The following is a 15457-nucleotide window of genomic DNA, read 5'->3' on the forward strand; positions in this document are numbered from 1 at the left end:
CGGTGTCGGGGAGGGGAGGGGGCCGGGGCTGTGTCGGTGGGGGGAGGGGGCCGGGGCTGTGTCGGTGGGGGGAAGGGGCCGGGACGGTGTCGGTGGGGGGAGGGGGCCGGGGCTGTGTCGGTGGGGGGAGGGGGCCGGGGCTGTGTCGGTGGGGGGAGGGGGCCGGGGCTGTGTCGGTGGGGGGAGGGGGCCGGGGCGGTGTCGGTGGGGGGAGGGGGCCGGGGCTGTGTCGGTGGGGGGAGGGGGCCGGGACGGTGTCGGTGGGGGGAGGGGGCCGGGGCTGTGTCGGTGGGGGGAGGGGGCCGAGGCGGTGTCGGTGGGGGGAGGGGGCCGAGGCTGTGTCGGTGGGGGGAGGGGGCCGTGGCTGTGTCAGTGGGGGGAGGGGGCCGGGACGGTGGGGGGAGGGGGCCGGGGCTGTGTCGGTGGGGGGAGGGGGCCGGGGCTGTGTCGGTGGGGGAGGGGGCCGGGGCTGTGTCGGTGGGGGGAGGGGGCCGGGACGGTGTCGGTGGGGGGAGGGGGCCGGGACGGTGTCGGTGGGGGGAGGGGCCCGGGGCTGTGTCGGTGGGGGGAGGGGGCCGGGGCTGTGCCGGTGGCGGGAGGGGGCCGGGGCTGTGTCGGTGGGGGGAGGGGGCCGGGACGGTGTCGGTGGGGGGAGGGGGCCGGGGCTGTGTCGGTGGGGGGAGGGGGGAGGGGCTGTGTCGGTGGGGGGAGGGGGCCGGGACGGTGTCGGTGGGGGGAGGGGGCCGGGACGGTGTCGGTGGGGGGAGGGGGCCGGGGCTGTGTCGGTGGGGGGAGGGGGCCGGGGCTGTGTCGGTGGCGGGAGGGGGCCGGGGCTGTGTCAGTGGGGGGGAGGGGGCCGGGGCTGTGTCGGTGGGGGGGAGGGGGCCGGGGCTGTGTCGGTGGGGGGAGGGGGCCGGGGCTGTGTCGGTGGGGGTGGGGGCCGGGGCGGTGTCGGTGGGGGCCGGGGCTGTGTCGGTGGGGGGAGGGGGCCGGGACGGTGTCGGTGGGGGGAGGGGGCCGGGATGGTGTCAGTGGGGGAGGGGGCCGGGGCTGTGTCGGTGGGGAGAGGGGGCCGGGGCTGTGTCGGTGGGGAGAGGGGGCCGGGGCTGTGTCGGTGGGGGGAGGGGGCCGGGGCTGTGTCGGTGGGGGGAGGGGGCCGGGGCTGTGTCGGTGGGGGGAGGGGGCCGGGGCTGTGTCGGTGGGGGGAGGAGGCCGGGGCTGTGTCGGTGGGGGGAGGGGGCCGGGGCTGTGTCGGTGGGGGCCGGGGCTGTGTCGGTGGGGGGAGGGGGCCGGGGCTGTGTCGGTGGGGGGAGGGGGACGGGGCGGTGTCGGGGAGGGGAGGGGGCCGGGGCTGTGTCGGTGGGGGGAGGGGGCCGGGGCTGTGTCGGTGGGGGGAGGGGGCCGGGGCTGTGTCGGTGGGGGGAGGGGGCCGGGGCTGTGTTGGTGGGGGGAGGGGGCCGGGGCTGTGTCGGTGGGGGGAGGGGGACGGGGCGGTGTCGGGGAGGGGAGGGGGCCGGGGCTGTGTCGGTGGGGGGAGGGGGCCGGGGCGGTGGGAGGAAGGGGCCGGGGCGGTGTCGGTGGGGGGAGGGGGCCGGGACGGTGTCGGTGGGGGAGGGGGCCGGGGCTGTGTCGGTGGGGGGAGGGGGCCGGGGCTGTGTCGGTGGGGGGAGGGGGCCGGGGCTGTGTCGGTGGAGGGATGGGGCCGGGGCTGTGTCGGTGGGGGGAGGGGGCCGGGGCGGTGTCGGTGGGGGGAGGGGGCCGGGGCTGTGTTGGTGGGGGGAGGGGGCCGGGGCGGAGTCGGGGGGAGGGGGCCGGGGCTGTGTCGGTGGGGGGAGGGGTGGCCGGGGAGGGATTGCCCCCTGGGTAACATCGCTCAGACCCCCACCCTCACGCCCCAGCCTGGCCGTCACTTACCCTGCGAGTACGCGTCATGTAGCCAGTTGGAGCCCACGTTCGGAGCTCCATCATTCAGCACCACATCGACCTTCCAGGTCTGCAGCTCCTTCCTCAGTGCCTGCAGGGTACACACACGGTTCGCACTGGCCGGGTACACACACGGTTCACACTGTCCGGGTACACACACGGTTCACACTGGCCGCGTACACACAGGGTTCACACTGGCCGGGTACACACAGGGTTCACACTGGCCGGGTACACACAGGGTGCACACTGGCCGGGTACACACACGGTTCACACTGGCCGGGTACACACACGGTTCACACTGGCCGAGTACACACACGGTTCGCACTGGCCGAGTACACACACGGTTCACACTGGCCGGGTACACACACGGTTCACACTGGCCGGGTACACACAGGGTGCACACTGGCCGGGTACACACAGGGTGCACACTGGCCGGGTACACACAGGGTGCACACTGGCCGGGTACACACAGGGTGCACACTGGCCGGGTACACACAGGGTGCACACTGGCCGAGTACACACAGGGTTCACACTGGCCGGGTACACACAGGGTGCACACTGGCCGGGTACACACAGGGTTCGCACTGGCCGAGTACACACAGGGTGCACACTGGCCGGGTACACACAGGGTTCGCACTGGCCGGGTACACACAGGGTGCACACTGGCCGGGTACACACAGGGTGCACACTGGCCGGGTACACACAGGGTGCACACTGGCCGAGTACACACAGGGTTCACACTGGCCGGGTACACACACGGTTCACACTGGCCGAGTACACACAGGGTGCACACTGGCCGGGTACACACAGGGTTCACACTGGCCGGGTACACACAGGGTTCACACTGGCCGGGTACACACAGGGTTCACACTGGCCGGGTACACACAGGGTTCACACTGGCCGAGTACACACACGGTTCACACTGGCCGGGTACACACACGGTTCACACTGGCCGAGTACACACACGGTTCACACTGGCCGAGTACACACACGGTTCACACTGGCCGGGTACACACAGGGTTCACACTGGCCGGGTACACACAGGGTTCACACTGGCCGAGTACACACAGGGTTCACACTGGCCGGGTACACACAGGGTTCACACTGGCCGGGTACACACAGGGTTCACACTGGCCGGGTACACACAGGGTTCACACTGGCCGGGTACACACAGGGTTCACACTGGCCGGGTACACACAGGGTTCACACTGGCCGGGTACACACAGGGTTCACACTGGCCGAGTACACACAGGGTTCACACTGGCCGGGTACACACAGGGTTCACACTGGCCGAGTACACACACGGTTCACACTGGCCGAGTACACACAGGGTTCACACTGGCCGGGTACACACAGGGTTCACACTGGCCGGGTACACACAGGGTTCACACTGGCCGAGTACACACACGGTTCACACTGGCCGAGTACACACAAGGTTCACACTGGCCGGGTACACACAAGGTTCACACTGGCCGAGTACACACACGGTTCACACTGGCCGAGTACACACAAGGTTCACACTGGCCGAGTACACACAGGGTTCACACTGGCCGGGTACACACAGGGTTCACACTGGCCGGGTACACACAGGGTTCACACTGGCCGGGTACACACAGGGTTCACACTGGCCGAGTACACACAGGGTTCACACTGGCCGGGTACACACACGGTTCACACTGGCCGAGTACACACACGGTTCACACTGGCCGGGTACACACAGGGTTCGCACTGGCCGGGTACACACAGGGTTCACACTGGCCGGGTACACACAGGGTTCACACTGGCCGGGTACACACAGGGTTCGCACTGGCCGGGTACACACAGGGTTCACACTGGCCGGGTACACACACGGTTCGCACTGGCCGAGTACACACACGGTTCGCACTGGCCGAGTACACACACGGTTCACACTGGCCGAGTACACACAGGGTTCACACTGGCCGAGTACACACACGGTTCGCACTGGCCGAGTACACACACGGTTCGCACTGGCCGAGTACACACACGGTTCACACTGGCCGAGTACACACACGGTTCACACTGGCCGAGTACACACACGGTTCACACTGGCCGAGTACACACACGGTTCACACTGGCCGGGTACACACACGGTTCACACTGGCCGGGTACACACAGGGTTCACACTGGCCGGGTACACACACGGTTCGCACTGGCCGAGTACACACACGGTTCGCACTGGCCGAGTACACACACGGTTCACACTGGCCGGGTACACACACGGTTCACACTGGCCGGGTACACACAGGGTTCACACTGGCCGAGTACACACACGGTTCGCACTGGCCGAGTACACACACGGTTCACACTGGCCGAGTACACACACGGTTCACACTGGCCGAGTACACACACGGTTCACACTCCGGGTACACACACGGTTCACACTGGCCGAGTACACACACGGTTCACACTGGCCGAGTACACACACGGTTCACACTGGCCGGGTACACACAAGGTTCACACTGGCCGAGTACACACACGGTTCACACTGGCCGAGTACACACACGGTTCACACTGGCCGAGTACACACACGGTTCACACTGGCCGAGTACACACACGGTTCACACTCCGGGTACACACACGGTTCACACTGGCCGAGTACACACACGGTTCACACTGGCCGGGTACACACACGGTTCACACTGGCCGAGTACACACACGGTTCACACTGGCCGAGTACACACAGGGTGCACACTGGCCGAGTACACACACGGTTCACACTGGCCGGGTACACACACGGTTCACACTGGCCGAGTACACACAGGGTGCACACTGGCCGAGTACACACACGGTTCACACTGGCAATCGCCGACCATTAAACAACACAAGGAACTCACCCCCCGCCGCTTTCTCATTCAGCATTGGCGGCTTCCTGCCCCTCCCCACAACCATTCCGGGACCCCGGAATTGCTTGAACCCAGCTCATTGGAGTGTCATTGAACCGCGTTGCACGTCTCCCACACGGCACGACAGTGTGCTTTCACCCACCCTGCCGACAAATAACCACTACAGTACCACCCCCTCTTAATGTTCCTGGACTAATAATCCAGGGTACAGCAGTGTAGGGGATATGTTACTGGACTAATAATCCAGGGTACAGCAGTGTAGGGGTTATGTTACTGGACTAATAATCCAGGGTACAGCAGTGTAGGGGTTATGTTACTGGACTAATAATCCAGGGTACAGCAGTGTAGGGGTTATGTTACTGGACTAATAATCCAGGATACAGCAGTGTAGGGATTATGTTACTGGACTAATAATCCCGGGTACAGCAGTGTAGGGGTTATGTTACTGGACTAATAATCCAGGATACAGCAGTGTAGGGGTTATGTTACTGGACTAATAATCCTGGATACAGCAGTGTAGGGGTTATGTTACTGGACTAATAATCCAGGATACAGCAGTGTAGGGGTTATGTTACTGGACTAATAATCCAGGATACAGCAGTGTAGGGGTTATGTTACTGGACTAATAATCCAGGGTACAGCAGTGTAGAGGTTATGTTACTGGACTAACAATCCAGGATACAGCAGTGTAGGGGTTATGTTACTGGACTAATAATCCAGGGTACAGCAGTGTAGGGGTTATGTTACTGGACTAATAATCCAGGATACAGCAGTGTAGGGATTGTGTTACTGGACTAATAATCCAGGGTACAGCAGTGTAGGGGTTATGTTACTGGACTAATAATCCAGGGTACAGCAGTGTAGAGGTTATGTTACTGGACTAACAATCCAGGATACAGCAGTGTCGGGGTTATGTTACTGGACTAATAATCCAGGGTACAGCAGTGTAGGGGTTATGTTACTGGACTAACAATCCAGGATACAGCAGTGTAGGGGTTATGTTACTGGACTAATAATCCAGGGTACAGCAGTGTAGGGGTTATGTTACTGGACTAATAATCCAGGGTACAGCAGTGTAGGGGTTATGTAACTGGACTAATAATCCAGGGTACAGCAGTGTAGGGGATATGTTACTGGACTAATAATCCAGGGTACAGCAGTGCAGGGGTTATGTTACTGGACTAATAATCCAGGGTACAGCAGTGTAGGGGTTATGTTACTGGACTAATAATCCAGGGTACAGCAGTGTAGGGGATATGTTACTGGACTAATAATCCAGGGTACAGCAGTGCAGGGGTTATGTTACTGGACTAATAATCCAGGGTACAGCAGTGCAGGGGTTATGTTATTGGACTAACAATCCAGGATACAGCAGTGTCGGGGTTATGTTACTGGACTAATAATCCAGGGTACAGCAGTGTAGGGGTTATGTTACTGGACTAACAATCCAGGATACAGCAGTGTAGGGGTTATGTTACTGGACTAATAATCCAGGGTACAGCAGTGTAGGGGTTATGTTACTGGACTAATAATCCAGGGTACAGCAGTGTAGGGGTTATGTAACTGGACTAATAATCCAGGGTACAGCAGTGTAGGGGTTATGTTACTGGACTAATAATCCAGGGTACAGCAGTGTAGGGGTTATGTTACTGGACTAATAATCCAGGGTACAGCAGTGTAGGGGATATGTTACTGGACTAATAATCCAGGGTACAGCAGTGCAGGGGTTATGTTACTGGACTAATAATCCAGGGTACAGCAGTGTAGGGGTTATGTTACTGGACTAATAATCCAGGGTACAGCAGTGCAGGGGTTATGTTATTGGACTAATAATCCAGGATACAGCAGTGTAGGGGTTATGTTACTGGATTAATAATCCAGGGTACAGCAGTGTAGGGGATATGTTACTGGACTAATAATCCAGGGTACAGCAGTGCAGGGGTTATGTTATTGGACTAATAATCCAGGATACAGTAGTGTAGGGGTTATGTTACTGGACTAATAATCCAGGGTACAGCAGTGTAGGGGATATGTTACTGGACTAATAATCCAGGATACAGCAGTGTAGGGGTTATGTTATTGGACTAATAATCCAGGATACAGCAGTGTAGGGGTTATGTTACTGGACTAATAATCCAGGGTACAGCAGTGTAGGGATATGTTACCGGACTAATAATCCAGGATACAGCAGTGTAGGGGATATGTTACCGGACTAATAATCCAGGGTACAGCAGTGGAGGGGATATGTTACTGGACTAATAATCCAGGGTACAGCAGTGTAGGGGTTATGTTACTGGACTAATAATCCAGGGTGCAGCAATGTAGGGGTTATGTTACTGGACTAATAATCCAGTGTACATCAGTGTAGGGGTTATGTTACTGGCCTAATAATCCAGGGTACAGCAGTTAGGGGTTATGTTACTGGACTAATAATCCAGGGTACAGCAGTGATGGACTTATGTTACTGGACTAATAATCCAGGATACAGCAGTGTAGAGGTTATGTTACTGGACTAATAATCCAGGATACAGCAGTGTAGGGGTTATGTTACTGGACTAATAATCCAGGGTACAGCAGTGTAGGGGTTATGTTACTGGACTAATAATCCAGGGTACAGCAGTGATGGACTTATGTTACTGGACTAATAATCCAGGGTACAGCAGTGGAGGGATTATGTTACTGGACTAATAATCCAGTGTACATCAGTGTAGGGGTTATGTTACTGGACTAATAATCCAGGGTACAGCAGTGTAGGGATTATGTTACTGGACTAATAATCCAGTGTACATCAGTGTAGGGGTTATGTTACTGGACTAATAATCCAGTGGGAAGCAGTGTAGGGGTTATGTTACTGGACTAATAATCCAGGATGCAGCAATGTAGGGGTTATGTTACTGGACTAATAATCCAGTGTACATCAGTGTAGGGGTTATGTTACTGGACTAATAATCCAGGGTGCAGCAGTGTAGGGGTTATGTTACTGGACTAATAATCCAGGGTGCAGCAATGTAGGGGTTATGTTACTGGACTAATAATCCAGTGTACATCAGTGTAGGGGTTATGTTACTGGACTAATAATCCAGGGTACAGCAGTGCAGGGGTTATGTTACTGGACTAATAATCCAGGATACAGCAGTGCAGGGGTTATGTTACTGGACTAACAATCCAGGGTACAGCAGTATAGGGGTTATGTTACTGGACTAATAATCCAGTGTACATCAGTGTAGGGGTTATGTTACTGGACTAATAATCCAGGGTACAGCAGTGCAGGGGTTATGTTACTGGACTAATAATCCAGGATACAGCAGTGCAGGGGTTATGTTACTGGACTAACAATCCAGGATACAGCAGTGTAGGGGATATGTTACTGGACTAATAATCCAGGGTACAGCAGTGTAAGGGTTATGTTACTGGACTAATAATCCAGGGTACAGCAGTGTAGGGATTATGTTACTGGACTAATAATCCAGTGTACATCAGTGTAGGGGTTATGTTACTGGACTAATAATCCAGGGTACAGCAGTGCAGGGGTTATGTTACTGGACTAATAATCCAGGATACAGCAGTGTAGGGGTTATGTTACTGGACTAATAATCCAGGATACCGCAGTGTAGGGGTTATGTTACTGGACGAATAATCCCGGGTACAGCAGTGTAGGGGTTATGTTACTGGACTAATAATCCAGGCTACAGCAGTGTAGGGGTTATGTTACTGGACTAATAATCCAGTGTACATCAGTGTAGGGGTTATGTTACTGGACTAATAATCCAGGGTGCAGCAATGTAGGGGTTATGTTACTGGACTAATAATCCAGGGTACAGCAGTGTAGGGGTTATGTTACTGGACTAATAATCCAGGATACAGCAGTGTAGGGATTATGTTACTGGACTAACAATTCAGGATACAGCAGTGTAGGGGTTATGTTACTGGACTAATAATCCAGGGTACAGCAGTGTAGGGGATATGTTACTGGACTAATAATCCAGGGTACAGCAGTGTAGGGGTTATGTTACTGGACTAATAATCCAGGATACAGCAGTGTAGGGGTTGTGTTACTGGACTAATAATCCAGGGTACAGCAGTGTAGGGGTTATGTTACTGGACTAATAATCCAGGGTACAGCAGTGTAGAGGTTATGTTACTGGACTAACAATCCAGGATACAGCAGTGTAGGGGTTATGTTACTGGACTAATAATCCAGGGTACAGCAGTGTAGGGGTTATGTTACTGGACTAATAATCCAGGGTACAGCAGTGTAGGGGTTATGTTACTGGACTAATAATCCAGGGTACAGCAGTGTAGGGGATATGTTACTGGACTAATAATCCAGGGTACAGCAGTGCAGGGGTTATGTTACTGGACTAATAATCCAGGGTACAGCAGTGTAGGGGATATGTTACTGGACTAATAATCCAGGGTACAGCAGTGCAGGGGTTATGTTATTGGACTAATAATCCAGGATACAGCAGTGTAGGGGTTATGTTACTGGATTAATAATCCAGGGTACAGCAGTGTAGGGGATATGTTACTGGACTAATAATCCAGGGTACAGCAGTGCAGGGTTTATGTTATTGGACTAATAATCCAGGATACAGTAGTGTAGGGGTTATGTTACTGGACTAATAATCCAGGGTACAGCAGTGTAGGGGATATGTTACTGGACTAATAATCCAGGATTCAGCAGTGTAGGGTTTATGTTATTGGACTAATAATCCAGGATACAGCAGTGTAGGGGTTATGTTACTGGACTAATAATCCAGGGTACAGCAGTGTAGGGATATGTTACCGGACTAATAATCCAGGATACAGCAGTGTAGGGGATATGTTACCGGACTAATAATCCAGGGTACAGCAGTGTAGGGGATATGTTACTGGACTAATAATCCAGGGTACAGCAGTGTAGGGGTTATGTTACTGGACTAATAATCCAGGGTGCAGCAATGTAGGGGTTATGTTACTGGACTAATAATCCAGTGGACATCAGTGTAGGGGTTATGTTACTGGACTAATAATCCAGGGTACAGCAGTTAGGGGTTATGTTACTGGACTAATAATCCAGGGTACAGCAGTGATGGATTTATGTTACTGGACTAATAATCCAGGATACAGCAGTGATGGACTTATGTTACTGGACTAATAATCCAGGGTACAGCAGTGTAGGAGTTATGTTACTGGACTAATAATCCAGGGTACAGCAGTGATGGACTTATGTTACTGGACTAATAATCCAGGGTACAGCAGTGTAGGGATTATGTTACTGGACTAATAATCCAGTGTACATCAGTGTAGGGGTTATGTTACTGGACTAATAATCCAGTGGGCAGCAGTGTAGGGGTTATGTTACTGGACTAATAATCCAGGATGCAGCAATGTAGGGGTTATGTTACTGGACTAATAATCCAGTGTACATCAGTGTAGGGGTTATGTTACTGGACTAATAATCCAGGGTGCAGCAGTGTAGGGGTTATGTTACTGGACTAATAATCCAGTGTACATCAGTGTAGGGGTTATGTTACTGGACTAATAATCCAGGGTACAGCAGTGCAGGGGTTATGTTACTGGACTAATAATCCAGGATACAGCAGTGCAGGGGTTATGTTACTGGACTAACAATCCAGGGTACAGCAGTGTAGGGGTTATGTTACTGGACTAATAATCCAGTGTACATCAGTGTAGGGGTTATGTTACTGGACTAATAATCCAGGGTACAGCAGTGCAGGGGTTATGTTACTGGACTAATAATCCAGGATACAGCAGTGCAGGGGTTATGTTACTGGACTAACAATCCAGGATACAGCAGTGTAGGGGATATGTTACTGGACTAATAATCCAGGGTACAGCAGTGTAGGGGTTATGTTACTGGACTAATAATCCAGGGTACAGCAGTGTAGGGATTATGTTACTGGACTAATAATGCAGGGTACAGCAGTGTAGGGGTTATGTTACTGGACTAATAATCCAGTGTACATCAGTGTAGGGGTTATGTTACTGGACTAATAATCCAGGGTACAGCAGTGTAGGGGTTATGTTACTGGACTAATAATCCAGGGTGCAGCAATGTAGGGGTTATGTTACTGGACTAATAATCCAGTGTACATCAGTGTAGGGGTTATGTTACTGGACTAATAATCCAGGGTACAGCAGTTAGGGGTTATGTTACTGGACTAATAATCCAGGGTACAGCAGTGATGGACTTATGTTACTGGACTAATAATCCAGGATACAGCAGTGATGGACTTATGTTACTGGACTAATAATCCAGGGTACAGCAGTGTAGGGGTTATGTTACTGGACTAATAATCCAGGGTACAGCAGTGATGGACTTATGTTACTGGACTAATAATCCAGGGTACAGCAGTGGAGGGATTATGTTACTGGACTAATAATCCAGTGTACATCAGTGTAGGGGTTATGTTACTGGACTAATAATCCAGGGTGCAGCAGTGTAGGGGTTATGTTACTGGACTAATAATCCAGTGTACATCAGTGTAGGGGTTATGTTACTGGACTAATAATCCAGGGTACAGCAGTGTAGGGGTTATGTTACTGGACTAATAATCCAGGGTACAGCAGTGCAGGGGTTATGTTACTGGACTAATAATCCAGGATACAGCAGTGCAGGGGTTATGTTACTGGACTAACAATCCAGGGTACAGCAGTATAGGGGTTATGTTACTGGACTAATAATCCAGTGTACATCAGTGTAGGGGTTATGTTACTGGACTAATAATCCAGGGTACAGCAGTGCAGGGGTTATGTTACTGGACTAATAATCCAGGATACAGCAGTGCAGGGGTTATGTTACTGGACTAACAATCCAGGATACAGCAGTGTAGGGGATATGTTACTGGACTAATAATCCAGGGTACAGCAGTGTAAGGGTTATGTTACTGGACTAATAATCCAGGGTACAGCAGTGTAGGGATTATGTTACTGGACTAATAATCCAGTGTACATCAGTGTAGGGGTTATGTTACTGGACTAATAATCCAGGGTACAGCAGTGCAGGGGTTATGTTACTGGACTAATAATCCAGGATACAGCAGTGTAGGGGTTATGTTACTGGACTAATAATCCAGGATACCGCAGTGTAGGGGTTATGTTACTGGACGAATAATCCCGGGTACAGCAGTGTAGGGGTTATGTTACTGGACTAATAATCCAGGCTACAGCAGTGTAGGGGTTATGTTACTGGACTAATAATCCAGTGTACATCAGTGTAGGGGTTATGTTACTGGACTAATAATCCAGGGTGCAGCAATGTAGGGGTTATGTTACTGGACTAATAATCCAGGGTACAGCAGTGTAGGGGTTATGTTACTGGACTAATAATCCAGGATACAGCAGTGTAGGGATTATGTTACTGGACTAACAATTCAGGATACAGCAGTGTAGGGGTTATGTTACTGGACTAATAATCCAGGGTACAGCAGTGTAGGGGATATGTTACTGGACTAATAATCCAGGGTACAGCAGTGTAGGGGTTATGTTACTGGACTAATAATCCAGGATACAGCAGTGTAGGGGTTGTGTTACTGGACTAATAATCCAGGGTACAGCAGTGTAGGGGTTATGTTACTGGACTAATAATCCAGGGTACAGCAGTGTAGAGGTTATGTTACTGGACTAACAATCCAGGATACAGCAGTGTAGGGGTTATGTTACTGGACTAATAATCCAGGGTACAGCAGTGTAGGGGTTATGTTACTGGACTAATAATCCAGGGTACAGCAGTGTAGGGGTTATGTTACTGGACTAATAATCCAGGGTACAGCAGTGTAGGGGATATGTTACTGGACTAATAATCCAGGGTACAGCAGTGCAGGGGTTATGTTACTGGACTAATAATCCAGGGTACAGCAGTGTAGGGGATATGTTACTGGACTAATAATCCAGGGTACAGCAGTGCAGGGGTTATGTTATTGGACTAATAATCCAGGATACAGCAGTGTAGGGGTTATGTTACTGGATTAATAATCCAGGGTACAGCAGTGTAGGGGATATGTTACTGGACTAATAATCCAGGGTACAGCAGTGCAGGGTTTATGTTATTGGACTAATAATCCAGGATACAGTAGTGTAGGGGTTATGTTACTGGACTAATAATCCAGGGTACAGCAGTGTAGGGGATATGTTACTGGACTAATAATCCAGGATTCAGCAGTGTAGGGTTTATGTTATTGGACTAATAATCCAGGATACAGCAGTGTAGGGGTTATGTTACTGGACTAATAATCCAGGGTACAGCAGTGTAGGGATATGTTACCGGACTAATAATCCAGGATACAGCAGTGTAGGGGATATGTTACCGGACTAATAATCCAGGGTACAGCAGTGTAGGGGATATGTTACTGGACTAATAATCCAGGGTACAGCAGTGTAGGGGTTATGTTACTGGACTAATAATCCAGGGTGCAGCAATGTAGGGGTTATGTTACTGGACTAATAATCCAGTGGACATCAGTGTAGGGGTTATGTTACTGGACTAATAATCCAGGGTACAGCAGTTAGGGGTTATGTTACTGGACTAATAATCCAGGGTACAGCAGTGATGGATTTATGTTACTGGACTAATAATCCAGGATACAGCAGTGATGGACTTATGTTACTGGACTAATAATCCAGGGTACAGCAGTGTAGGAGTTATGTTACTGGACTAATAATCCAGGGTACAGCAGTGATGGACTTATGTTACTGGACTAATAATCCAGGGTACAGCAGTGTAGGGATTATGTTACTGGACTAATAATCCAGTGTACATCAGTGTAGGGGTTATGTTACTGGACTAATAATCCAGTGGGCAGCAGTGTAGGGGTTATGTTACTGGACTAATAATCCAGGATGCAGCAATGTAGGGGTTATGTTACTGGACTAATAATCCAGTGTACATCAGTGTAGGGGTTATGTTACTGGACTAATAATCCAGGGTGCAGCAGTGTAGGGGTTATGTTACTGGACTAATAATCCAGTGTACATCAGTGTAGGGGTTATGTTACTGGACTAATAATCCAGGGTACAGCAGTGCAGGGGTTATGTTACTGGACTAATAATCCAGGATACAGCAGTGCAGGGGTTATGTTACTGGACTAACAATCCAGGGTACAGCAGTGTAGGGGTTATGTTACTGGACTAATAATCCAGTGTACATCAGTGTAGGGGTTATGTTACTGGACTAATAATCCAGGGTACAGCAGTGCAGGGGTTATGTTACTGGACTAATAATCCAGGATACAGCAGTGCAGGGGTTATGTTACTGGACTAACAATCCAGGATACAGCAGTGTAGGGGATATGTTACTGGACTAATAATCCAGGGTACAGCAGTGTAGGGGTTATGTTACTGGACTAATAATCCAGGGTACAGCAGTGTAGGGATTATGTTACTGGACTAATAATGCAGGGTACAGCAGTGTAGGGGTTATGTTACTGGACTAATAATCCAGTGTACATCAGTGTAGGGGTTATGTTACTGGACTAATAATCCAGGGTACAGCAGTGTAGGGGTTATGTTACTGGACTAATAATCCAGGGTGCAGCAATGTAGGGGTTATGTTACTGGACTAATAATCCAGTGTACATCAGTGTAGGGGTTATGTTACTGGACTAATAATCCAGGGTACAGCAGTTAGGGGTTATGTTACTGGACTAATAATCCAGGGTACAGCAGTGATGGACTTATGTTACTGGACTAATAATCCAGGATACAGCAGTGATGGACTTATGTTACTGGACTAATAATCCAGGGTACAGCAGTGTAGGGGTTATGTTACTGGACTAATAATCCAGGGTACAGCAGTGATGGACTTATGTTACTGGACTAATAATCCAGGGTACAGCAGTGGAGGGATTATGTTACTGGACTAATAATCCAGTGTACATCAGTGTAGGGGTTATGTTACTGGACTAATAATCCAGGGTACAGCAGTGTAAGGATTATGTTACTGGACTAATAATCCAGTGTACATCAGTGTAGGGGTTATGTTACTGGACTAATAATCCAGTGGGCAGCAGTGTAGGGGTTATGTTACTGGACTAATAATCCAGGATGCAGCAATGTAGGGGTTATGTTACTGGACTAATAATCCAGTGTACATCAGTGTAGGGGTTATGTTACTGGACTAATAATCCAGGGTGCAGCAGTGTAGGGGTTATGTTACTGGACAAATAATCCAGGGTACAGCAGTGCAGGGGTTATGTTACTGGACTAATAATCCAGGATACAGCAGTGCAGGGGTTATGGTACTGGACTAACAATCCAGGGTACAGCAGTGTAGGGGTTATGTTACTGGACTAATAATCCAGTGTACATCAGTGTAGGGGTTATGTTACTGGACTAATAATCCAGGGTACAGCAGTGCAGGGGTTATGTTACTGGACTAATAATCCAGGATACAGCAGTGCAGGGGTTATGTTACTGGACTAACAATCCAGGATACAGCAGTGTAGGGGATATGTTACTGGACTAATAATCCAGGGTACAGCAGTGTAGGGGTTATGTTACTGGACTAATAATCCAGGGTACAGCAGTGTAGGGATTATGTTACTGGACTAATAATCCAGTGTACATCAGTGTAGGGGTTATGTTACTGGACTAATAATCCAGGGTACAGCAGTGCAGGGGTTATGTTACTGGACTAATAATCCAGGATACAGCAGTGTAGGGGTTATGTT

General features: G+C 51.2%; 1 protein-coding gene across 1 annotated transcript in view; it reads right to left on the reverse strand.

The window, feature by feature from the left end:
• Positions 1-15457, reverse strand: part of ftsj3 (FtsJ RNA 2'-O-methyltransferase 3) — a 195758-nt gene that overhangs the window by 123585 nt on the left and 56716 nt on the right. The window contains exon 5 of the mRNA XM_072498085.1: positions 1915-2014. Within this exon, the coding sequence (XP_072354186.1) occupies positions 1915-2014 (100 nt within the window). The remainder of the gene's footprint in view (positions 1-1914; positions 2015-15457) is intronic.

This window comes from Scyliorhinus torazame, chromosome 4 (assembly GCF_047496885.1).
Source record: "Scyliorhinus torazame isolate Kashiwa2021f chromosome 4, sScyTor2.1, whole genome shotgun sequence".
In the NCBI taxonomy this organism is placed as follows: Eukaryota; Metazoa; Chordata; class Chondrichthyes; order Carcharhiniformes; family Scyliorhinidae; genus Scyliorhinus; species Scyliorhinus torazame.